This window comes from Antrostomus carolinensis, unplaced genomic scaffold (assembly GCF_000700745.2).
Source record: "Antrostomus carolinensis isolate BGI_N321 unplaced genomic scaffold, ASM70074v2 scaffold27373, whole genome shotgun sequence".
In the NCBI taxonomy this organism is placed as follows: domain Eukaryota; kingdom Metazoa; phylum Chordata; class Aves; order Caprimulgiformes; family Caprimulgidae; genus Antrostomus; species Antrostomus carolinensis.
The window spans coordinates 12,727-39,112 of record NW_010307845.1 but is presented as its reverse complement, the minus strand read 5'-3'; the positions used below and the strand labels follow the sequence as shown (position 1 = coordinate 39,112).

General features: G+C 43.3%; 1 protein-coding gene across 1 annotated transcript in view; it reads left to right on the top strand.

The window, feature by feature from the left end:
* PDE9A (phosphodiesterase 9A) overlaps window positions 1-26,386 on the top strand; it is a 27,988-nt gene extending 1,602 nt beyond the window's left edge. Inside the window, exons 4-15 of the mRNA XM_010165595.2 lie at window positions 4,610-4,694; window positions 8,985-9,066; window positions 11,379-11,453; window positions 15,165-15,251; window positions 18,379-18,483; window positions 19,640-19,722; window positions 20,623-20,779; window positions 21,966-22,079; window positions 22,720-22,824; window positions 24,288-24,416; window positions 24,606-24,701; window positions 26,336-26,386. Of these exons, the coding sequence (XP_010163897.1) occupies window positions 4,610-4,694; window positions 8,985-9,066; window positions 11,379-11,453; window positions 15,165-15,251; window positions 18,379-18,483; window positions 19,640-19,722; window positions 20,623-20,779; window positions 21,966-22,079; window positions 22,720-22,824; window positions 24,288-24,416; window positions 24,606-24,701; window positions 26,336-26,386 (1,169 nt within the window). The remainder of the gene's footprint in view (window positions 1-4,609; window positions 4,695-8,984; window positions 9,067-11,378; window positions 11,454-15,164; window positions 15,252-18,378; window positions 18,484-19,639; window positions 19,723-20,622; window positions 20,780-21,965; window positions 22,080-22,719; window positions 22,825-24,287; window positions 24,417-24,605; window positions 24,702-26,335) is intronic.

Here is a 26,386-nt window from a genome sequence, read left to right as displayed (position 1 = left end):
TCCCCCATCTCCAAGCCCCCCAGCCTGCCTTCCCACAGCCCGCCATGCCCCATCACCCCATCACCTTCCCTGCAGCCAGCGGTGACCCCCCACCTCCGCGCCAGCGCTCCCTGCAAAACACCCCCCTCAACACGCCCGGGGCCTGGCGCTCGCTGCCACGTGTTGCAGTTAATTAAAGGAGGGTAACGCAGCTGCCTCCCGTCTGTTTTAAGCCTGGTACTCGCACAGGTCAAGCACGTTGTCTGGCAGAGAGACTTTCTCCTGTCAGAAAGGTATTTAATGCCTATTAAGCGGTCAGGTGAGGCCTCCCTGCCAGCCAAGGCCAGCGCCAGCACTGAGACCTGACTGTGTTTCTGCCCACTGTCATGGCGCACGCCTCCTCCCAGGGGAAAGGGCCCATCATGGGGGGAGGCCTTTCCCCACAGCACGCTGTACGTGGATCACAAACCCATGAACATCCATAAACAGGCATGTGCTGCAATGCAGCCAGAGGGTACATCTGGTTGTCTCGTGAGGCAGAGATTTCTGGGCTGCAAACAGAGGGGTTCACCCCTCACTGGCCATATTGCCTGGCAGACTATTAGGTAGCATCAATTTCCTCGCATGTTGTAGGGGACCTACAAAAAAGCTGGAGAGGGACATTTTTCAAGGGCAGTTAATGACAAAAGAAGGGGAAATGGGTTTAAGTTGAAAGAGGGGAGGTTTAGATTAGATATAAGGAAGAAATTCTTCACTGTGAGGGTGGTCAGACACTGGAACAGGTTGCCCAGAGAAGCTGTGGATGCCCCCTCCCTGGAAGTGTTTAAGGCCAGGCTGGATGAGGCTTTGAGCAACCTGGTCTAGTGGAAGGTGTCCCTGCTGATGGCAGGGGGGTTGAAACTGGATGGTCTTTAAGGTCCCTTCCAACCCAAACCATTCTATGATTCTATGATCCAGTGTGTTAAGAGTAACACACCCGTATTCAGTTACTGTGCAACAACCAAGTTAAGTCCATATGGTCAAAGAGCTCCTTTTCTGGTTTGAGGGGATTTTTTTTCCCCCGCGCAGCATCTGACTTGTTGTTTTTCAGTATATTAGACAGAACACAGGTCCTGGAAAGGCAGGGAAGGGGTATGAACAAAGCACTGTCACCCAGCACTGTTTGAACCACCAAAAGCCACATCCTCAGCAATACACAGCATTGAAGTAAGGAGCAGGCAGAGTCTTCCCCAGCACTACAGCTGTAGAAAGAACTTTCTCACTAGAGCTGGTTAGAAAAAAAAGTTTCTGGTTCATAGAAGAAGTTGTTTTCTTGAAATTTCCCCTGACCAGAGACTACCTTGACCCTGCAGCTGCTTAGTGAGACTGATGCCTTTGTCAGCAGGGAGAGGAAAAAATGTCTTTATTCAAAGAGCAGCTGCAAGGGAACTTCTCCCTGAGGCCACCCAGCCACAGGCTCCTGATGAAGTGGGAGCCCTCCGGCGACATCCGCGGAGGGGGCACCCTGCGGCGTGCCTACTCCCAGCACAGACCTCTGCAAGGAGCCCGGGTAGCAGTTCCTCCCTCCCTGTCTGCTTGGCTGCCGTTTTTCCCAAGGCTTCACTGATTTATTCTTTTGTCCAAAAGAAAAAAAAAAAAAAAAAAAGAAGAAAAATTAGCTCAGTCACTCTGCATTTCCTGTGAAACTTTTGACCAACTCCAGTCCCCAGGGCTAAGCGCCATGGACTGGATCAAATGAGGCAAGTGTTCCTGTGGCTCTTCCTATCCCCTTGGCAGCACAGGCGAGCAACTATCCCAGCCAGCTAGGGGCTGTTTTTGGCCACTGCTCCCCTGATGACCCTCTGGGATCCCTGGCTGTACCCTGCACACACGCTGCCTTTCAGCACTGGCAGCCCGCAGCAGTGGAGGGAGATAACGAAGGTTTGCATGCCACTGCCAGCGGGGAAGAGTTGTGTGCTTGCACTCGCTGGCACTTTATTGCTGGTTTAGGGAAGGCAGCCTACCCAGAGCAGCCGTGCTATGCTGTGCAGGTGGACTGAATTCACTGGTCCCCAGACAAGGGTTCTTTCTGTAAGTGGGTCTCACCACTGATGGAAATAGCAGCAGATGTAGCAATGTGCTGCCATTCTGCCTGAGCGCTCGTGATTCCGTCTCCAGCAGCCTCAGCCTGTGGGAAGGAGCTCCCTGGGTTGCCTGTCTACAAGTACACCCATCTGCTCAAAACTGGACTTCTAGAATTTGCAACAGAGCCAAAACTGTAACATTTTGAAATAATCCCAGGCTTTCATGTTTAAAAAGCAAAACGGTGAGAGAAAGGGAGTGTCCAGCCTCCGTACTCAAGCGGGGCTCCAAGGAGTTGCTTTAAGAGCTGTGTTTCGGTGCTGGATTCAGCCCAGGGATTTCTTTAGACAGCACAGGGTCTTTTCAGAAGGTACTTCTTGCTGCAGGATAATATAATGGACCCTTAATCAGTGCACATGACAAGACCATTTATCATTTGCAAGACAAATGTGAAGAGAATTGTGCTTTTGTTTTGCATTTTCTCCTACCTCTTTTGGAAATCCCTTTTCCACCACTTTTCATGTGTGATCTCCAGGATTTCTTCCCCAGGGGGAACATGTGTGTGGGGATAAGTGCTCATGACAGCGCTACATCTGCACCTCACATAAAATGTTCTCAGCTTCCTTCCCTGTACTGTCTAGAGACCGCATCACAGAGATGTGTTTTGAAGGAGCCAAATTTTGTAACTGATTTTTAAATCCCATCTAAAACTTCTGGCTTCCCCTTGGAAAATGCATCCATACAGGGCAAGCACTGGGAATGCTTTGTCCTGTAGCTTGACTTACTCTGCTCCAGTGTTTGCACAGCAGCCCACACATGAATAAGGAAGCTGGCAAAAACCCTTTACAATTTGTAAGCATCTCACATCTACCTTAAGAAAATAATTATGTAGATTCTCTGCTCCCCTGGTGAGGTTTTGGAAGAAAACTAGAGAGATACATAACAAAAAAATGCTCAAGGCTGCCATTTTGCACCATAACTCCTCTTCTCTCTGCAGTTGCCGGCTGCATTACCCTGTCGGTCTGATAACTCTGCTTTGCTCCTGCTGCTTCAAATAGACACTGGCCACCATTTAGACAGTTTGGCAAATGGACTAGCCATGAACTTCTCCTGGATCAATGCACCAGAGTGGAATATAGCAGCACAGGGCCTACAGGTCAGCTGCAGCTGATCATCAGCAGTTGAATCAAGTACCCAAACGAGTACAGCCAGATATCCAGAATGAAGATATTGAATAAGCAGGACAGCATCTTGCCTGTATCATCACAATCATATCCCCCAAAGAAATTGCTTATAACAATGCTAGACAAAAAACCATTAATCTGGAAATGGGATTTTTAAGTGGAGGGTATCCCTGTAATCAAGCATAAATCAAAACCTTTCTCTTTCCTCTCCTAATATGTGGCATTTTTGACTGGGTTCCTATACCTCTCTGGCTTTTCCCTTTCCCAGTTCCAACAGCGATCTTTGTGGTCACTAGCACAAAGAAAACAAAACTGAGGTCTCTGCTTGTCTACAGAGTTATGCCCTTCCAAGGTAGTTTTTTATCACTTACATGCTACCCTCCAGATAAGTCTGATTTTTACTATTATTTTCTAGGAAAGTGACTGAATACTGATTGTACTATTGTGCATTCCCTCGAGTTCCCTGAACCACAGCTTGTCCATGCAAACAATGAGTTCAGTAAACAAATGAGCTGTGAAATGATTGCATGTGAATGACATGTACTTAATAAATGGTGCTATATTATGTCCTTGAGCATGCTGATAGTTCAATGAGAGGGAAAGAAAAGGGAGAATATTCTCCTACTTGCACTGCGTTAGGTTCTCACAGCTACGTGGAATGAAGTGCATTGCTGCATAAACAGGCAATCAAACTTTTTGCCTTATGGCTCTCATAATTACATACAGAAGGGGAATATAGGATTTTCTGTGACGCATGCAGAAATAACCTTTGATTACAAAATTGATTGGCAAAAAGAAGTGACAGATCTTCAATACTTAAAAAAAAATTAAATCAATTGTTCCAGCAAAACTTTTCAATGTTTCTCTTTCTCTCTCCTGCATTCTCACTTTGGCTGCTCTGTAGCTAGCAATGCCTCTCAGAGCTCCTTAATGCTCTGCATGAACTTTCAAATTAAAACCTTTTATCTTAATGGGAATTCTAATCCTACTGGGATGTGTTTGCCTAGCTGTGTTTATCATCCCATCACGGGAGGGATTTTTTTTGCTCAGGATTTCCTTTGATTCCTGTTCTACAGCAGAGAAGTGAAGGCACCAGAACAGCTGACTGCTGCTAACAATCGTGGAAAAGCTGAGACATTATAGCCGTTCTGTGAATTAAAATACTGTAGCTATTATCTAAAATTGGCAGCAGAGAATTCCTATGGGTTTTCAAGATATATCGCTTTGGCAGCACCTGCATATGTGAGAACCGGGGCAGACTGTAAGAGCTTGCTGGCTGACTGGATAACCCCACTGTTAAAGCCCTTTTTATTTTGCACAATTGTGAAACGAGATCCTTCGACTTTCGCCATGGTAACACCCCTGTTGTTTTCCTTTGTTGACAGTGGAAGGCCTGAAAGTAGTAGAGATTGAGAAATGCAAGAGCGACATTAAAAAGATGAGGGAGGAAATGGCAGCAAGAAGCAGCAGGTAAGTTCTGCTTTGGACCTAACCAAAGATATAAGCATCTGGTTGCAAATTTCTGCAGAATTGAGTTACCTTCTGGGTGTTTGAGTAAAGGAGCAAGGAAACCAATAACCATTAAGGACAGTGGCTTTAATTTAACGTTTGAAGAACTATAGTCATTCATCAGTTAAAACAGCCCAGACCATGGGAACAGAGAAAAAAGTCTTGCAGCAGAGAGTTATTTTTCACTGTACAGAATGAGAATTTTTCATCCAGATTTACTGGGAGAGAGGGAATGGGAAAAAAACTTCTACATAGTACGGCATTTGGTGGGGAAGAAGCTAATACTCAAATCAGCTCCAATATATTCTGGAAAAATAACAAAAAAAAAAAGTAGCAACTCTTCTAATGATGATCTCTTGCTATTATAAAATATCCATTTCAAATTCAGCAAGAAATTGGGAATTTACTTTCTAATTCAAGGGCTCACTGTGATTGTGAAGCTTGGTTTCGCTGTAATTAAAACAACAGCAGAAAAATTTGCATTTTGCACGGTACGTGGTCTCAGTGGGAAACTCTGTCCTCTGTGTCACTGAAATACCCCATTAGGACAAACAAATCATCACTGTGAGATTACCAACACTTCTGGGAAGGTTACTGAAGAGGGATATACTGTGTTGCTCAAAGTGTGGGTGAAGGGGTTTTTCTCAGCAAATGTAACTATGCTATCTTGACAGCCTCTCTCTTTTTCTTCATTTGGGGTCAAATTTAATCAAAGCTATTTCCTATTGAGGGCAATGGGAGGTTTGCTAAAAGAATTAGGCTTTATAATCACTCACATTTATAAATTTTGCTATCCAGATATGTCAGGAGGCGCAGCGTTAATACATTCCTATTAAGTGTAAGGCCAAAGTCAGCTGTGATTGTAGCATAAATGCTGAGTAACATTATTAACCTCAGATCTTCTCCAGATTTATACCAGTAGGATGGATTGCATTTTTCCCTGTGACTTGCATAATTTCTTGTTCAGGTGTGTGAGGAAATCTCATTAGAAAAATCAGAGCTCAAGTTGGCAGCAAACGCAAAAACATGTACGCTGATTTGTTCTGGGTGTGATGCGAATAACGTGTGTGCCCGTGCATGTGTCTTTACTTTTCCTCAACAGTTGTAGGGAGATGGCAGAGCTGCAATTATGAGCATAGTGATGCACAGGCAGATAAGGAATTAAAACCAAAAAAAGAAGTTATGTCAACTTCACATTCACCCAGTTGCCACCACAGACATCAGGAAGTACGAGACTGTCCCAGCAGCAGCCATGACTCATTCCTGTCACAGATTTTGTCACCTTACAATCTATATTTTGTAGTATAAACAGCAACCTGTTAACAAGAAAAACAGGAATGAGGAGTGCTATGTCTGCCCAGTGCAGCCAGCTCCAGCTGAGGTGTAATCTTCACCGAGGGCTTGTAGTGAGATCTGACAGCCGCCAAAAGCCAGAGACCAGCATGGAGCATCATGCTGGGAAGCTGTGGTAAAAACCAGTGCAGCGCTCAGCAGCAGGCAGTGCTGGGTACAGATGCCCAGGTTAACTTGCTCTGAGCTCACACTGCACAGCTGCTTTTGCTAAAGCAGGAGCCTAACTTGTTCTGCTTAGCATCCCTTTGTGCCATATCCATGTGGCAGTTGCCTGGTGCAGCTCTTCTTAGTTGCCTTGAGGTGGGTGTTTCTCCTCCCAGCTGCATGAAAGCTCCTCCACCTTGCACAGAATTCTGCCCGTGACTATCTGTACTCTAAGGGTTTGGGTCTGGCTAATGTGGCCAGGTTGCTGTATAACCAGGGGTGGTTACAAGTCACCTCTTTTTGTTATAAGAGTGAGGAGAGGATGCTCCTTGGTGGATGGCCATTAAGGACCACATTTGGAGCTGCTGAGGAATAAGTAGTTGTTTCTCTATTTCTGAGTGACTGCAGCTCCACAGGAGCCATGCCATTAGCCCACGGTGACACCAGCCTAGGGCTGCTTCACCCCAGAGCAGCTGAGCAAGCCCTCTCCCATTGGCGTGAGATACGTGCATGTTGTGGGGGGAACAGAGACATCCCCCCAAAAGTGGAAATGGTTTTGCTCCTATTTAGACTTGTCATCCCTTGTGCAATGTCATTTGCTAGATAATGTGTTACAGATGCAATTAGAGATCACATCTAAAGTTAATGAATGTATATAAGAATGTGTGGGTGTGTATATTCCTTCAGTAATATCATGGTGTACACAGTTGTATTCTTGTATGTTTACATATTCTTACATTTGCTGTTACATTACCAAATGACAGAGTAAAGGTGAACAGCTAGGTTTATAAAAGTCACCACACAGAGTGGATTGTGCATCTCTCCTCTCCTCTCCTCTAGCGCAGGTGTACACAGTTGTATTCTTGTATGTTTACATATTCTTACATTTGCTGTTACATTACCAAATGACAGAGTAAAGGTGAACAGCTAGGTTTATAAAAGTCACCACACAGAGTGGATTGTGCATCTCTCTTCTCCTCTCCTCTCCTCTCCTCTCCTCTCCAGAAGAGCAAAGCAGCTCTGCCTGCATCCCCTCAAATTGCCGTTTTTGCCAGTCTGCTTTTCACACTCACCACTGGCAGATGCTAATAACATTATAGTGTCATTTAAAATCATGATCATTTGCAGATACAGTTTTACATTTGTAAAGGTCTGATGCATCTTGGCTCTGGTGTGTTTCCCAGCATGGTAGGATGAAGGCTTCACTGTCTTACTACAGCTGGGAATTACAGCTAGTTGGCTGAACCTCAGCTAACCCTGGCAGGCAGCTCCAATTAGGGCAAGGAATGCCCCAATCTCACTATTTTTATCCTACTAATACCCCTCACAGTGGAGTTTTGAGGAGACAGCTTTAGAAACAATTAAGACAGCTTTTCACCAACTGAGAATCTCCTTATACAGGGCAGGAAAAGGCAGTTGGTTGAAGCCAACTGACCACCATGAACTATAAGATGACATCACTTTCACAGGATTCAGACGACACCATCAGAAATGATAACAAACATCAGTGTTAACAGGAGAAAAGAGGCGAGACCCAGACCAATTCCCAACAGAGAAGAGAAGAGAAGAGAAGAGAAGAGAAGAGAAGAGAAGAGAAGAGAAGAGAAGAGAAGAGAAGAGAAGAGAAGCACTAAACAGAGATGCAGCACAGAATATATGAATTTTATTTTAAAAGGGACAAAGAAAGTTAATGGAATACTTTGTTTGGCTTCTTTTAGGGGGTTTCTTTTATGTTCATTTTGCAGGGGGCTTGAAAAATGAGACAGGATAATCCAGTTGTGAGGACTACAGGGATAAATGCAAAATGCAAACAGATCATCCTCACATGAGAGTTATTAAAGTCCATGTGACCAGCTACCTGGGAAACACATGTTGAGTTAAAGTATCGCAATTGACATGGGTGATACCACAGAGCTCTTAGTTTTATTGTGTCCCCCACAGCTGTAAGGCAAGAAACTGCCCTCACACTGCAATGCAGGAACTTAGGCATTCTGCAAAGGCTGGTGTGCACCTTCCACCATCATAGTCCTCTGCTCAGTTGGGATAGCATCAGCTTGGCTCCTCCACACGCAGAGGAAGGAAGAGTAGGTAACTGGCAGTGGGTGGTGCTGTTAATAACAAGGCAAGTGTTAATTCCCTGTAATTGCTGGCAGCGGTTCCCTTCCTTCAGGACCAGGGAGCCAAGCAGACTACATCTGCCGAGCCTGTGCCTCACTGCTGTTGTCCTGCCTGAAGAGCAGCAGGCAAGATGGTCATGCCATCAAATTGGATGGTCTTACCCAAGCTTTTACGAGGCCTGGAGCTGGGCTGCAATAAGCCATGGGCTCAGCAAGTGCCTACTAGTAAATAAGCACAGGCATGCCAGTGTCCATACCCAGCGTGGCCCCTGGCAGAGCTCTGCCACCCTTGAACAACTAGACCTGCCATGGACAGCAAGCTGCCAGCTGAAAGGAAAGTTACTTGGTTTAAATTGAAGTGATTGGGTATCCATGGATTCTTGTCTGAAGACAGATGCTCCTCACTTGAATTCAAATAGATGGAGAAGGGGTGACAGGGGTGTTGCACAGGGGGAGAAAATCCTGAAGAGGATCACACTTCTAAAACATCTGAGCAACACCACATTAGAAAGGAAGAGGCTGAGGAGTGGGGTAATTCTCCGAGCGATGCTTACTGAGAGACCAGAGTACTCCTGGCATTTATTGAGTCACTGTTGTTCTGTTCCCACAATGTTGAAAGCTGAATATTTTGTTTCAGGACTAACTGTCCCTGCAAGTACAGCTTTTTGGATGAAAACAAGAGGCCAACTCCCCGGCGGGATGTACCATCCTACCCAAAGGTACCACACAATGTTTGCTCTTCCCAGAATCCTACCACACACTTGCCGTCCTGACAAGCGCTGGTTTACAATGCACAACTCCCCAGCCATCTATCTCCTAGTTATTCTAAATCCAGGGCCTTATCCAAAATCCCTGGAGGCCAATGGAAAAAGCTGTCATTTCCTGCAGTGACTTAAACTTGGATCCTCGGTAGTCTTTAATACTTGAAAGCTCATTAGTGTTTGAAATGTTAATGAACATTTCGCATTTGTCAACATTTAATGCTCTTTTGTCTAGTCATATTTGTTTATTCTCCATGCCCATAGCCAACAATCAAAAACAGCCTATAACATATTCTAATTGAAAATAGTGATACTGCCTGTTTTCTCCTAATGGATTATTTTTTAATTTGAAAAGTAATTTACAGGGATGCTTCACCTAGGGAAACAACGAGAAAGTGCGACATTGGATTCTCTCCAGAATGATTCATTGTCCCTGTGAAAATGAGTTAGTGTATTTGCTAGAGAAAACAGTAATGCTTGAAGAAAAATGTCTACTGGGCAAGTACAAGTACAAATCCACAGTGATGAATGAACCTAAAACCATGAAGCACACAGGATGTTTGGTCCTAGCACCAGCAGTCTTTGCCCACGGGAATTATTCAAAGCTACCAGGTTATGTCTGCTCAGTGCCCAGCTCACATCTTGACAAAACACCAGTTCACACGTGCAAATCAGTTTACCAGTGGGCATTTGCTTGCACACATCAAAGCTGGCTCAGCCACTCTGAAGTCCATGTGGTCCTGTGTGGTGCAGGTATATGATATAGACATGCATCCTTGCATATTTGTCTTCAGAGCCTTACAGAGCAACAAATTATAACTTCTGCTGTGTATTCTGCACAGCCTTGCAAATGTGATCTCCAGGTCTCTGAAGCAGACATCATGAGACTTACATTTCTTTTAATTAACTTTTGCCCAAGAGCCTTGTGCTTCTGACACTAACATGTTTTGGCAAAAAGTATCAGTTCTAAACCAGTTTTTCCCTTGATAAGTACATATGTCAGATCAAACTTTGATGTACTGCTATGCAACAAGTGCTATGAGGGGTTGTTCTGACTGACTGCAGAGTAAACTGGTAGTCTGTATTTCTGTGTTATCCCTAGACCAAAGCTCACAGGAGTTTTGGTTTTTGGAGTTTGGGTTCTGTTTGAGAGATTTGCGAAATTTGTTATCAGTTGTCAGGTGCCGGATTTGTCCGGTGTCAGTGAGGCTGGGAAGTTGGGAGCACGCTGAAAGAAGATGTCATTGCAACACTGTTACCAAATAACAAATCTGTACTGCTAATTCAGTTCTTGTAGAACATCATATTCAATGTATATTATATATGCAGATATCGTTGCCTTCTCAAGGAGGAAAATTAATCTTTTAGTGTTATTCTTCCTTGGATTAAGTATCAACAATTTGATGGCGCAGATAGTTTCATTCACCTGCTCAGTACAGTAAGCCCAAATTAATTAGAAACAGCCATGGCAAATGGGCCAATAGAAGCTACAAGGTTTTTGTGTCCCAGAAAGACTTTGATCAATGGGGTCTTGAAAAGATGGATTGGTAGAGTCCAGACCTCCCCTGGTCTTTTAACCCTCCACATTCCTTTCTTTCATTTTGTATACAAAACTAACTGGCTGACGAGCTTGATTTTGTTTTAAGCCTCTGAGTGTAATGATAAAAAAATCACTTGAATCTTACAGGCTGACAACCAATTTGAAAATGTGTGTGTTCTTGAAAAAATACTCAAAATGAGAGCATAAATCATCTGAAAGTAAATATATCATGCCCACAGGCTAATTTAGCACTGTAAGCATAGACACATCACACCATCCAGCCATGACTGGCTGCACTGAATGTTGCTGATGCTCTGCAAGTAGCAGAACCAGTGCAGCCAGGGACGGATCTGTGCCCTTTATATTCCCACGCTGGATTTACCCACATCCTCATCCATAATACCCCTGCTCTCCTCCCTTTTCCTGTAAACCCTCCACCTCCCTGCTCTGCAGGGATCTCCACTGATCAGCAGCCTCCCAGCTGGCGCCATGGCAGGCTCCGAGCTGCCTGGGGGCTTGCTGCCTGCTAGGCATGGGCATCCTGGCATGACCATGAGCAGCTGGTGGGGAGAGCTAGGCAGGCAGAGGGAGAGATCAGTTGTTCTCTCATTGGGAAATATAGCTAAACTCTGCATGAATGGAACCCAGGGAGTTCCAAGGACATGCCAATAGCAGGTCTCATGCCAGTCTGGGGGACCCTTAATTATGCTGACTGCCCTTTTGTCTGCAGTACATGCTGTCCCAGGAGACCATTGAAGCACTTCGGAAACCAACCTTTGACGTCTGGCTGTGGGAGCCCAATGAGGTAAGGATGCCATGTTAACTGGGTTAGCACTCTTTCTGAGAGCAAACAAGGCCTGAAGAGCCCTTTGAGATGGTCTGTAGGGGTTTTTTCCGCTTCTCTGCCCCTTACTCTATACTTTTTTTATTTTCATTTTTCCTGCTGATTCTGTGATTCTGTGATTCTGTGATTCTGTGATTCTGTGATTCTGTGATTCTGTGATTCTGTGATTCTGTGATTCTGTGATTCTGTGATTCTGTGATTCTGTGATTCTGTGATTCTGTGATTCTGTGATTCTGTGATTCTGTGATTCTGTGATTCTGTGATTCTGTGATTCTGTGATTCTGTGATTCTGTGATTCTGTGATTCTGTGATTCTGTGATTCTGTGATTCTGTGATTCTGTGATTCTGTGATTCTGTGATTCTGTGATTCTGTGATTCTGTGATTCTGTGATTCTGTGATTCTGTGATTCTGTGATTCTGTGATTCTGTGATTCTGTGATTCTGTGATTCTGTGATTCTGTGATTCTGTGATTCTGTGATTCTGTGATTCTGTGATTCTGTGATTCTGTGATTCTGTGATTCTGTGATTCTGTGATTCTGTGATTCTGTGATTCTGTGATTCTGTGATTCTGTGATTCTGTGATTCTGTGATTCTGTGATTCTGTGATTCTGTGATTCTGTGATTCTGTGATTCTGTGATTCTGTGATTCTGTGATTCTGATCACATCAGAACTTTTTCCTAACAGATGCCAGATAGATTATGCTGATTATCATATCCTGATTCCTCTTTATTTTTTGTTTAATCTCTTCCTAGTAATGTCCCACAACAACAGGTGTACTATCATTACTGCCACATGAGTTCTCCCATGACATTTTAGCTGAACAAATCAATCTCTAGCAAAGTGTATGCTTAAGCACATTATCAATAACTCCACTTAAATCAATACAGCAGCATGCTGTGGCGTGAAGCCAGGCAGAGGTGTGTGCATTGATTCACACCCTTTTAGGCAATGTTTTGTCTGCAGTGTATCCTGGAGAGGTTGCAAAACTGCATGCACAGCCTATTAATATTTTCTTATTGCTTCATTTTCTTACTTTTCTTATTGCTATTGCTATTTTTCTTATTGCTATTAGTGTTATTCATTGTTCATCGCTTGTATCGTAGAAGGTTGTGGAAGGCCCATGTGTAAACCTCTGTAGAAACTTGAAGGAGAAGGATATTTCTGTAATGGGCAGTTTATAATATAATGCAAAACTAGATTCAGCAAATAAGAGCAAATCTCACCTAGGAAAAATGTAAGGGAGAGAAGAGGACTAAACCAGGATTCTAGTGTTGGATTTTTCCCAAGGGAAGGAATGGGTGGTTCTAGCAGCACCCTCAGCAGCAATCACCTTAATTACCTTCCCAATCAGATGTTGCACATACAAGAGTCATTCTGGCTCAGCACCTGTAGATCAGCATGATAAGGAAAAATACCCCATACCCCAGCCACAGTAACAGCATATTTCCTTCAGGATATTTAATCTGGTTGGTAGAGTAACAGAAGGACTTTCTGGTGGCTTCAGGTCCATCTCCCATTCACACAGGCTGGCAGAGTTTCCCTTGTGCGGTCCGTGCCAAGCTGAGGCCGGTGCTCTGCAGTTCCTGCTTCCTCTCCAGCCCCTTTTCTCTGTACTGTGGCCATACAACTGCTCAGACAAAGTGGCTTGCCCCCAGCTTTTGAGTGCCTGTCAGGTCTTTACAGAAAAAGAGGATTACGACCTCCCAGGTGGACCATAACACTGTTGGCTCATTGTTGTTCTGACTATTAAGAAAGAACAGAGAGAGACAAAAACCATTATCTACAGATTCTTGTGTGCTGAGGCATAGTATTTTAGCACAGTAACTCATTCGGAGTACTAGGAAACACTATCTGGTGGCATGAACGAGGCTAACAAGAGGGTGCAGAGACTAGACATGCCCTGCATGGAGGAGTGCTGCTCAGAAATAAGCTACTGCACAAACTCTGGTGAGCCGAGCACCATATGGGTTTATCTCACCCTTTTAGCTTTGGTTTATGTTTACAGAGAATATTTCAATCCTGTCAATGCTTGTTTAGCAACAAATGTTTGCCCACGTGCTCAATGTGGGGCAGGCAGGTTATAAACCATAGTCTTCTGTAAGCAAATTAATAACGTTGTGCTTTGTGGCATCTCAGTAAACACAGCCACGCAGCAAGCTCTTTCTCAAATGCCCACTCACTTTCAAGCCTTAGAAGAGTCCAATGTTCAAGCTTTTGCTGTTGGCCAAGAAAGCTAAGACTATCTCAGATCCTCCTGTGCTCAGGGGCAGGAGCTCTGGGACTCAGAGTTGCCCTGCCACTCACCCAAAGCTCTCTTGGCAACAGCTGGAGGGAGACAGGCATTTCTGAGGATAATTCAGCCCTCCTGGATGAAGTTATTGTCTCAGAAAGTCTTTCTGAAACTATTGCAAAATGTATATGGTACTTCAGAGACTAGGAACAAGACAAGGTGATTTACAGCAAAATGCTGGCCTTGTGATCTGAGCACAATTTGACTCATTACATTGTCCCTCAAGTCTTGCAGGAAAGTCTCCTCTCTTCCTGTTTGGATGACTCAAAACCAGCCCCCTTGTTACTGCATGAACTATGCATATTCCCTGGATAAATATAAAGTTTCATTAGATTAAATCATTTTTCTGGAGAGTTTTTAAAAGCCTAAATAACAGAAACCTAACTAAAAATGTTTCCAAGGCCATATTTGTGGCATTACACTCATCATGTTAAAACTCCTGGATCAGTCTACAGTCTAAGAAAGAACTGCATCTGCTAATATAATGGCTACATTTCATCCCCTGCAGATTTTGCCTTCAGAAATGGGAATGCAGATACATAAACTCCTGAACTCGTGGAAGTCTGTTCATTTCTGACCAGGGGCAGCTGTTAAGTGCCCAGACACATAAGATCGTCACCACCTTTCTTTTGCAATATTTTGAAACACAGAAGATTAACCAGGAATGGTAGTGCTAACTACCTGCATCCCCCTTCCTACAAAGCAGATGTTGTCCCAAAAGAGCAGCCTGCCTTTGCATTTCAGCTGCTACAGGGATTCGTAGTTACAGTTTACAGGAGTGGATGGTCACAGACCTGCTCCAATTCTGTAGTGTTATAATGGGAGATCTTTTCTTGTTCAAGAAATTTGAGTTAAGAGAGTGGATTTAGGAACTCACAAGAAGTCATAAAGAAAAATATTGACATATATCTAGAATAAACATTTCTTTAAGGATTTCCTATTTTCCATTTTCTATACTGCTAGGGCCTGATCTATTTCTGTACAGCTAGAGCCTTTGGAATCAGTGGAAGAACTCCCACTGATTTCATTGAGCGTTAGAACATATCCCACCTGAATTAGAAAAATAGCAATACTTTTTTGTGAGAAGCAATTGCTATGGTACGCAGGAATCACAATTACTAAAGAGAGCTGGTGTGAATCAAAGCCCTGCACAAAACCTATGAAGTCAACAGCAATGTCTACTTCAAAAAGCTCTCAAAACCTCTCTGTCTCCCCTCTTGCACTGTCTTTAATCATGCAATCTTTGAACATCTTTCTTTCATCTTAACAAGAGGGCTCTGCAATTATTTGATGCTTGCAAAGAGGAAATTCACTCTGCAATGTATCATAAAGTAAGGTTGATATTTACCAAGCTAGTAACCTAACTGTTCCTGGCTGCAGATGCTGAGTTGCTTGGAACATATGTACCATGATCTTGGGTTGGTAAAAGACTTCAACATCAATCCTATCACATTAAAGAGGTGGTTGGTAAGTATTTCAAATTACTGATATTTGCACTTTTTCAAATTCAAAAATCAATAAACAAAACATTTAGTCATGGAATTAACTGGACTCACATGAGTCATCCCACTGAAAGCAGTCAGTCTATACAAAATCTTATCATTTAAGTAATTCAGCAAAAGTTTGCATTCTTGTGGTAGCAGATTACATTTTTTTAACTGTTTTACATTTGTTTGCTGAGCTTTCTGTTACTGAGAGCAGTTCATTTCTGGTGAATGCTCTTGATACCTAATGTAAATGGAGACAAGCGTCTTCAGATACGGCTTAAAAAAAGCCAGTATGTGCAATAATCATTAGATGTGCTAAATCACAGGGAGCAAAAAAGCAAGGCAGGAAGGAAAAGGAATTGCTGAGAAGTTAAATAATTTTCTTTGCCTTGGCTTTTATTGTTGAGCATGTTGCAGAGATGCCAGACATGATAAAGATGAGATGATATCAAAACTAAGATGTCTAAAGAAGAAACACTGGAGTATTTAAAATCAGTATGTTGTCAGGTCCAAGGGAGATGATAAGAAAGAATTTGTTAAAAAGCTAAAGGATATATTGGCTTTCTTAGAAAAACCCATCATTTTCCTGGAGAACAGTAGAACAGTAAATATTTTACCCATTGTTTAAAAAGGAGCTAAGGATAACCTGAAGAATTATGGTTAGCAAAACTTACATCTCTACCTGAAAAATTGATTGAAACAGTAAAAACATCATGATGTAAAGTTCATTATACAGATGTTTCATACAATTCCTGTAGCAAGGAATGAATATCTCACTTATCTCTTCTAATTACCTGAAGAGTATGGACAGAATAGAGGGAATTATTTTACATGACTGACGTAGACTCCCAGAAAGGCCTGAACAAATTCCACAAATTTAGAAGGTGGCTAGAAAAGACAAAGCAAAACACTGGATTCATTATATCATGAAGTGCAGCAAGAGCGAAAAGCACCTGGGCACCAGCGCACACAGGGCAGCGACTGTCACTGCTTGGTGTGCTGCTGCAGCTGACGCTAACAAGGCATTAGGCTGATCAGAGACTGGGGTAGGGGACAAAATGGACTGACACTGCCATGTCTCCATAGAAGACATAAGGCTTACCTGGAATTTGTGCCTAGGACTGGTTAAGTCTTTTTAGAAAAATGGTATGACTAAATTAAAGGAGATATAAAAAATGACAGAGACCTAGGAAATCTCTCCCCAAAGAAGGCAGATGAAAAGCTCAGTATTGTTGACCTTACAAAGCAGCTGAACAGAAGGGATGGGATGAAACCCAATACAACCAAGGCTAGCACAGAGTAGATAAAACAGAAAATTTCCTCCTCCTGTCTCACAGCCTGAAAACATGGGAAACAAGGTGGTATGTCAACACACATCAACACACCACCCACATGCATTACTGCAGGCAGCTTCCTGTTAGCTTGTATCTCCAAGTAATTTGTTACCACTAGCATCTACGCCTCATTCTGAGCAACAAGGGGAGTTTATTATGCATTTTCTACAAAGGTAAGACAGGGTGAGATTTCCTTTCTTAAACACTAGCTTCACAGAAAGAAAGATGATTTTTAAAAGCTCCAAGGACGCTGCTGCAAACTATGATACTTCCCCAGGCACAGCATGGGCACCAGTTTGAATTTAAGTGGGTGAGAAAAAGCTACCTCATGCATATGCTTGCTTTCTTGCTCCCACATCCACTGTCTACACAAATGTTCCAGAAAGGGGAGGAAAGGATGACTAATACAACACAGTCACTCCAGCCCTTCAGTGCTCTGAGTCAGGAGTCCCCTGGGATGCTCTGGGCTCCACTGCTGGATGTATACATTACATCTGTGCAGTGTTGTATGGTGCCTGGGCGTGACCATGGTGTCCATGTGGAGGCTGTGAGATACTGCCCACCACCTTTGAGCCTGGCTGTCAACCATGCTGTGTCATTAGTTATTCATTTTAAAATAATGTAATGTATTTCTAAAGGCCTTGCTGCAGAATAATCTGAACAGGTTTTGTGATGAAGCCCCCAAATATTGAATAAGCATTGAAAACCCACAGTTCTCTTGAGCTCATCCAGAGCTGTGAGGTTTCCTAGAAGCCAGGTCCTAGGTTGAAGGGTTTGATCCTGATGGAGCATGAGGACCCTTGAAGTAAATTCACTATTTAGCTGGAGAAGGGAACACAAATTCTGTCCATGTCATTAATTCAGGCTCAGTAACTGAAGCATGTGCATAAGGGCTCTCTAGGGTCCAGGCTACAGGGGATTCAGCAGAAGGGAGTCCGGCAGTGCTGCTGGTGCTTGGCTGTTTTGTACAGGACAGGATACCAGTTGGAAGATCATTGGAAGAATGACCAAGGCATGTGTTAACCCAGCTGTGCCAGCTTCACTCAGCCAGCCTAGCTGACAGTAGCAAGGACACATGGAAAAACAAGCTTTAGCTTGCATTTGTAATGAGGGCACACAGCCAGGATCTGTGGGAAGTTAAAACACACAAAAATCAGCCCCATGTGCCTATAGGGGTAAATCTCTCCCATGCTGCCTAGCGTAGGAAATCCACACAGGTATGCTAGTGCACGTGCATTCACATCTTCACTTTGCCAAGCAACACCTACCGAAGTGCCACCTCTGAGCATTTGCAAATGGAATAACATCTACATTTCAGCTTTGATGATTTCAAAGCTGCAATTTGCATTCAGCAAGAAAGAGGAACGGGGATGTGCTTTCAGTTCTTTACACACCCCAAAGTCATCGTTTAACCACCTCATGGTTTGAAATACAAATTCAGAATGAGAGCACAGAGTCCTCTCTCAAGACTGAGGTGCATCTGCAGCTGTGCTGGGATGTTTACCCATTGCTAGCTGGTATGAGAGAGAAGTTGCTACGAGCTTTATCTGCTGACAAATTCTTGAAAGGTAGTAATCTCCCACCCTTCCTCAGGAAGGCAGAGAGTGTCAGAGGGTCTTGTGCTGTCACTCTGTCCCGGTAGAAAATAATACTAGACTCCATAGGACTCCTGTAGGGATACATCGTGCTTCCAGGGAGGCTGGGAAGCATATGTAACCATGTTTTTCTAAAGAGCTCTCCTGTCTCTGACTGCTTCATTCCCTCTCTCTGCAGCTGTGTATTCATGACAATTACAGAAACAATCCTTTTCATAATTTCCGGCACTGCTTCTGCGTGACCCAGATGATGTACAGCATGATCTCACTCTGCAGCCTCCAGGTATGCCTCCCCACCTCAATAGTGTCACTCCATTTCCATCATGGGGCACATGTTCCTCCCACTGAGCACCACGACACCTGTGCCTCTTTTCTTGCAAAACAAGCCACCAGCTTGCTAGCAAATGATGAGCTTTGCAGTAGCTGCACTTGTTCAGTCCCTGAGGGGAGCAGGAGAGGTGTTGCATTTCCACCTCTGGCTCCCCACTCAACCACCCCATCCCAGACCTCAAGTACCTGCACAGCTTTCTGAGGCTGTGGGACGATACCTTCATCTCCTGGATACCCCCAGTTTGTATAGTGAAGATCTGTTGGCACTCTGATAGCATGAAACATCTATGAATCAGATCCAAAAGCCTACTGGATTCTGGATTACAGTCTGTGGATACGGTCTTCATCTGTGACACAAAATGTTCCCACAAGAGGTTTTCTCCACATGTGTCCTTTCACCTGGGTGAGCTACTGCAAATAATGCCTTGCATGTGCTGAATGCGAGATTCACATTTGACCTGTACTTTGTGCAAAACTATAGGCATAATTTCTTTTCATTGTCTGGAGAACCTATGTTTATGTATTAATTTTATTTCTGTACAAACCAGATTTTATTCAGTTAAAAAAACCCTTTCTTCTCCATAGTTAAACATCTCAGTTACTGGCTTAAGTCTATTTTCAAGCAGACAAAATTAAGAAGAAAAACTTGTTTTAATGGAGATTCATCCTATTCAGAAGCTGTGGGAATGCAACACTTAATTTTTCTCACTCTTTTCATAACTTTAGTTAATGCAGAATGCAATGGCAACTGAGCTATCTTCCAGCCCTCCCTTAACTAATCAGGATGCTCAAATGACTTGTAAGAGACTGTACTAATATCTCAGTGTTTTTATATGATCCCTGCAGTAATAGCAAGTTTCAAGCAAATTGCTTCCTCTGAGCTGCTGTTATTTAATGAAACAAAGGCAAATCTGAGTCATTTTTACTGGAAGGGAAGGCAGAATTATCTTTCTTGACTGAAGTAAATTAATCTATGGAAAAAGATTTCATTTTGCTCAGATTTGCATTTCTCTAAAAAGTAAATGTGGGTGGTCTTTTCACTTCTTTTCATTTATGAGGATAGGGGAAGTAGAAATAGTAATGGTACATTAATATTTTGTATTTTACAGGAGAAATTCTCGCAAATTGACATCTTGATTCTCATGACTGCAGCAGTATGCCATGACTTGGACCATCCTGGCTATAACAACACGTAAGTCTGTCTCTTGCTTTCTCTTCCTTTAAAATTTCTTGGGAAGGTAATACCAGCTGGCATTTTTGGTAGATCAGGTTTTCCTTTGCACAGCTTGAGCTGGCCACGACCTTCCCCAAAGGCCCTGCTGTTCACTCACACGTGGGCCAAGGCAGAGCTTCATGCAGAAAACTCAGATCTGGGTTGAGGTTGCCAGCTGTCCTTGGCTCTGTAAGGAAAATGCTTTTTCAGATTTCTATTCCAACATTTTTCGCCACTCCTGTGAAAACAAGGTAAAATGTTTTAGAGCTGAGGGAGAGGGCATAAATTATTATAGCTTCATTGACTGACATGGAATAATTACACCGAAAGGCAAAAGGTGATTCAACTTACTCATTATTTCATAATTATAAATCATGAAGTGTATATTATTCTATTTATTATCCTGTGAAGAAATTAGAATGGCTGACCCATGGACACTTTAGTGTGCATGTATGTGTGTGTGAAAAAGAGAGAGAAAGAGAATCTAATTTATTTGCGGCCATTCATTAAACAAGGGCAGAACCCAATTGTAACTGGGATCAGTGAGAATCTCTTGGTTGACATTAGTGAGGGCTGAATGAAGCCCAGATAGTTCCTTCTGTGTTTGTTCTATGTCATTTTAAGCTACAGAGAGTTGGTAAAATTTGGAAAACAAACCAAAACCAAACCAAACCAAACCCTACAGGGAAATAGTGCCTGAGATTATATTAAAGTAATATCTATCATCTTCTCTAAAAGTCTGATTTCATATTAACAATGGAAAAACAAACTGCAGCTAATTGAATAAGTATTGAAAAGAATGTAAATAAAAGTAAGCAGCATGGGTTGGAGCAGCTGGTGTGTGTCTGCAGGAGTTCTCACTGTTTTTCTTCACATCAGCTATCAGATAAATGCACGAACCGAGCTTGCAGTGCGCTACAATGACATCTCCCCACTGGAGAACCACCACTGTGCTGTGGCTTTCCAGATCGTTTCCCAGCCAGAATACAACATTTTCTCCAACGTCAACCAGGAGCAATTCAAACAGATAAGACAGGTATGAACGCTGCTCCCATCTATGTCGTACAAACTGTTCCTGAAGATGTAAGCACCAACAGACTTCCCCGCTGTACAATGCGAATGATTCATTCTCCCTAGAGGCTAGGACTGAAAAAGCCCCTCACACTGCAAGGATCCAAGAGGGATTCTTGGAAAATTTCCACAGCAGCACTCCCTGGAATGTCTTGCTGAGAAATAATGAGTACATCCTGACTATTAAAGCCCAAGACATTTTTGGGGGGTAGATATTTTTATTATTGAAGAAACCAATTAGCTCTGACTGGGAAAGGATTAAGCTCTCATGGCAGAAGTTTATGCTTTAAGGGAATGTTGTATTAATTTTAAGAGGGGCTTCAAAGTGGGAAAAGATTTACAACAGCAGAGTACTGGTACTGTTGAAGAGGCTCTGGTGGACTGGGAGTTACCACAGTTATCTCCGAGACAGTGAACAATGCTACCATTCCCATTAGAGCACTAGGGGCCAAAATCTGGTCTTAGTTTCCAGGTTACACCTTCCTTACACAACAAATGAAAATGCAGACCAATATAAGGGCTCAGATACCAGTAACTCAAGGTTGGAGTTATTGATTCTGCCAGTGTATGTGAAGTAGGCATGGGCCCAAAATGGATAGATCTGTATGAAAACCCACAACTTTAAATTAACCACGTTTTACCATCGTAAACTCTGCCTAGCAGGCAGATACAGAGCTCCTAACACACTGGCTGCATCTGGGTATTTCAAGGCCCTGAATCCAAGGAGGATGAGAACAGAGGGCATCCACATCTACTGATCTTTGTCTCTTCCTAGGGCCACTAAGAGTCAGAAGCAAAACCTATAGTGCTTTCCAAGGAGCCAAAAGTGGATCTTGGCAAACAGCGTGACTTTTAAAATCCTGTTGTACAGTTTGTTTTTCCACAATTAGTCAACTGGAAAGGAAAAACCTCAACGTCTCTTGAATATTACATGAGTATTACAGATCCAATCATGATCTTCATATACTATGAATTCTTTATAACCCTCTTCCAGTTTGCTTGGCAGTTTCAAGTCAGAAACTTCCCCTTTCAGTGTGAACAATGCAAGGTATCCGAGACTTTTTGTGTGTAAGAAAGACCCCACTTTGCTCTGCAATAGTAGACGTTGTAAAGAATGACAAGTTAATATGTGAACATGTTTTCTTTGCTAGGGGATAATTACGTTAATCCTGGCTACAGACATGGCGAGACATGCAGAAATACTGGACTCTTTCAAGGAAAAAATGGAAAATTTTGATTACTCCAATGAAGAACACATGACCTGTGTAAGGATTTTTTGTAATTATTATTTTCCTGTGCAGAGTGTGAAAGCTTGTAGATTCACATTCGTTTGTTTAAAAAACAAGATTCAATATACATTATCAAGAACTAATCCTTTCTGCATCCTCTGCCCCACCAAGAAGATCTAAAATTTGGAAGTGTTCTATATAAAATAGATTATTCCAGCTTTAGAAATCTTGGTGTCCCATCAAGAAAAAATTTATTTATCCTGTCAGGATACAAATTCTTATTGTCCATCACTATGGGGCAAAAAGTATCAACAAGTATCCTCTACTTCCTAATCCAGTCATCTTTGACATCCAGGGAAACCTCTTCCCAGCTGCCTCTGAGTGCTCTACAAACAACTTCATGGTCATTTGTGGTTGAATATCTTCATGCAGCAGATAAGTGCATGTCCCACTGTGACACATCCCAGTGCTACAGACAGGGAAACAGAGGCAGAGAGGGGATAAGTGATTTACACAAGGTAACTGAGAGAGTGGAAAAGAATCCAGATCATTTAAGACCTCTGATTTAATCTGTTTGAAAGCATTGCCTCCCATTGCACTGCAAAGACACAGGTTCTGGATAGGGGGAAAAGGGCTGGCAGTATGACTGCAGTGTTGAAGTATTATCCTCTTTCAGCTGAAGATGGTCCTGATAAAATGCTGTGATATCTCCAATGAAGTCCGCCCGATGGAAGTAGCAGAGCCCTGGGTAGATTGCTTACTAGAAGAATATTTTATGCAGGTAAGAATGAGGGAGAGATGCAGTTGCACAGATTGCTGCTCTTCCTGAATCCCACCTTAGCTACAGGTGCTCTGCTGTCTGACAGCCCAGTCTAGCTCTAGGATGGAAAGGCTTCTTTTACAGAAAGCAGGAGAAGGATGTCAGCAAGAAAAGCTGTTCAGAAAGCAAGTGAATGCAATTGACTGTAACTTGGAGCTGAAAGACAGTAGCAACCTCAAAATCCTAATGCTAGCAAGACTGAATCTTGTTCTCTGTAAAATGGCTGCCTTGCAAGTTCATTTGACATATAAATCATTTTTGAGTCAAAAGGGCAAGAGAAAGTTGTCAAGTAAATGATATCAAATATCACACAGCAACTAGTTTAGATAATTTTCACTCTGTGTGAATGTTTCCTTAAAGAGAAAGCAGACAACTTGCTGAGGTGTGCAAAGTCAGACTTTAAGCTCCCTGACCATTGCTCCTTACTGGATTCCCAGCTGAACTGGGAATCAGTTTCTGATTGCTTAAAAAGGATCTGTGGAAAAGCAGCCTTCAGCTGCCTCCAGCACATGGGCTCCTGAACAGTGTGTGTGTGCTGCAGTAGTGGGATCTCAAGAAACACACAGCTGCAGTGCTCTGAGGAGGAGATGCCAGAGCTTTCATGTGTGTTTTTTCTATACACTGACAAGGGTGCGTGCTGAGGAGGGCTCCTCACAGGAGACAGACACCCTGGATGATGTGTCAGAAACACTCCTTGCTCATTGCATCTGCAGCTTGTTATTCAAAATGACAGTATCTGTGTGCCTTGCTGTTTTGGCCACCCAGCAAAAGCACTGTGTGCTGCAAGACCCAATACCTGAGAGAGAAAGTCTGCCACAGAATATCGTTTTTGCACACACTCTGTGACCTCCTTGCACATGAACCCGCATAGAAACAGTGAGTTATGTGGTCAAGTAGCAGCTTGGTAAACTCATTGCAGTCAATGGAACTGTTCTTCATTGACCCAGCTAGCCAGAACTGGTTTTAATCATTAGTAAAGAAAGAGATGTAATTTCTGGTTGAATACCTGAAAATAATCACTCTCTGGAGAATGATGAGGAAACCAAAGACCTATTCCTTCTTCCAGAGCAGCAAAAGCCATTACCACCTTTCTGAATGCTCAGGAATATTTTCCTCACAAGTCCCATGGCTTTGCAAAGGGAACCAGGTGGCCTTATGGTCCTGTAAGCCTGGAGGTGAACGTGTTCATGCCAGTACTGTGCAGATGTTACTGAAGAGAGTTCTCTTTATTCAGATGCTTGCTCTCAACAAAGCAGGACACGTTGACCTGAGGGAAGCATATTGCTATTCTGTGCTGTCTTCAGACACCACTGAGACCTGTATCTGAACGCTGCTACTCTTTAGCTAGTGATCTACTTGGTATGTTACTCTCCTCACAGGCTTCTAGCCAAGATTAATATTTGTTGACTCGGGATTTGTTTCAGAGCGACCGAGAAAAATCTGAGGGGCTTCCAGTGGCACCGTTCATGGACCGTGACAAAGTGACCAAGCCAACAGCACAGATCGGCTTCCTGAAGTTCGTTCTCATCCCCATGTTTGAAACAGTAACAAAGGTAAGTCACCCAAGGCCAGAAGGAGAAGTGGGGGCATGCAGAGCTTCAGCGATTGCTCCAACAGACGTTAAGTTTGCCAGGGAAAGGGGGATGTACAGTTCACACTCTGCCTTTCAGACCATTTCTAGCACGTACAGGTGAACAAATACAAAAGGAAATGTGGCTATTCTCTCTCTTGTTTTCACCTAGCTATTTCCAGAAGTGGAGGAGGTGATGCTCCAGCCCCTTTGGGAATCCAGGGACCGCTATGAGGAATTAAAACAGATAGATGATGCTATGAAAGAGGTAAGCTCTAAATATCTTATTGATAAAGCGGATGTTATGATTAAGTCAAACATTATAATGTAATAGCAGTTTAATTCCAAAACAGTAGGAATGCTTATGGCATAATCGATATAATGAAAAACACATTGATTACACTTGTCTGGAGAAAGGCATGTACCAGAAGCAGTAAGCGTGGGCAAGAACAGGCCCTTGCAGAGTCCACCAGACACCACACAAGCACGGTCCCAGGAGGGGAGCTGCTTGCTTGAGGGGGATCTGGAGACTAAACCCAGAGATAACCACCTAAGGGGAGTGTGGCAGTAAACACCTCTCCCAGGAAGGAATTACACTCCCCCCAGGGAAGGAGTAAGCCTGGGCTAGACTGCAGCAAAATGTCCTGGGGTTGGGCAGCTCAAGGCACTGCACCACCAATGCATAAGTTTCTTTTATAGGAAGAAACTTCCACTGACATATCTATCATCAAGGATGCGCCTGAAATTTTATGAGGAATTATTCTCACACACACAGCACCCAGTAGGATTAGACACACAACCAATTAGGACATTTTATAGCCCAGGCTGAATGGGGTCCTCCATTTACAGAGGACTCTCATTGTGACATGTAAGGCTTAGGGGACATAGGATATAGATGTAACCATGTTTGCTGTCTCCAGCCACGGCTGCTGTGGCATTGCCTGCCAGGGCAGAGACTGAGGCCAGGCCCTGGGAGCAGGTGCCCCACACCCACAGTGCAGCAGCCGGCGTGCTGGCCCGGCTCCCGCAGCGCCCTGCAGCCTGTGACACTGGGCCTGCACGCCTTTCTGGCACGCCTCTTCAAGTGCTTCTTTACAAAACCTGCCCAAGTGGCATCACAGTGTAGGGGTTTTCTGACATGAACAAATTTATCATGTAGACAGGGTACGATCAGTCACTCTGTCATTAAAATAAATGGGGAGGTGCCCTGGAGCATTAGTTGTACTGATATTGTTTTGATAGGCTGGAAATGAAGGTTCATTCACTTGATCATCCCCGGCTGGATGAGGGGAATAGTAGCTTTCTGGTGCACCTTTCCCACCTCCTCCCAAGTGCTTTGGAGCAGCACAAATACTAAGTCTGGTTAATCAAAGAGAATGTGCTTTGAGGGCACTAAGTTACAAAGGAGAAGAAAGTCTTTTTTTCTTCACTTTACAGTGGAGCTTTTATCAAAGGAAGGAAGAAGAACTCAAATATGACTGCCAGAGTTTCTGAGTCTTATTCTTCTTTCAAGTTGAGCTGAGATTTTACTTCTGGTTTATAGAAGCAGTCAAAACAGAAATTTTATACAAACTGATGGAGCTTTAATTATGGTGTATTGGCACAAGAGGTCTTAGGAAAACAGGAAATGCCTGAATTCAGAAATATCTTGAAACAAGAGGAGTTAGTCAATAATCCGAGAGCCTAGCACAGCAGATGATGAAAAAGATTGAGTGCTGTTTACTAAGGACGTACATCCAGGGATGTTTGGATGAAAAGGTGCCTGTACCAAGCCGCTGCTTATTATTTCCCAAGAAATGTGGTACATGCCTTGTGCAGGGATGAGCGTTTGACTCACAACAGTGGTGGAAAGCAGCACTGTGTGACTCAGGGGTATTAATCCTGCTTTGTTCTTCATTTCAGTTGCAGAAAAAGAAAAGTGAAAGTTTGACCACCGGCAGTACCGAAAAGTGA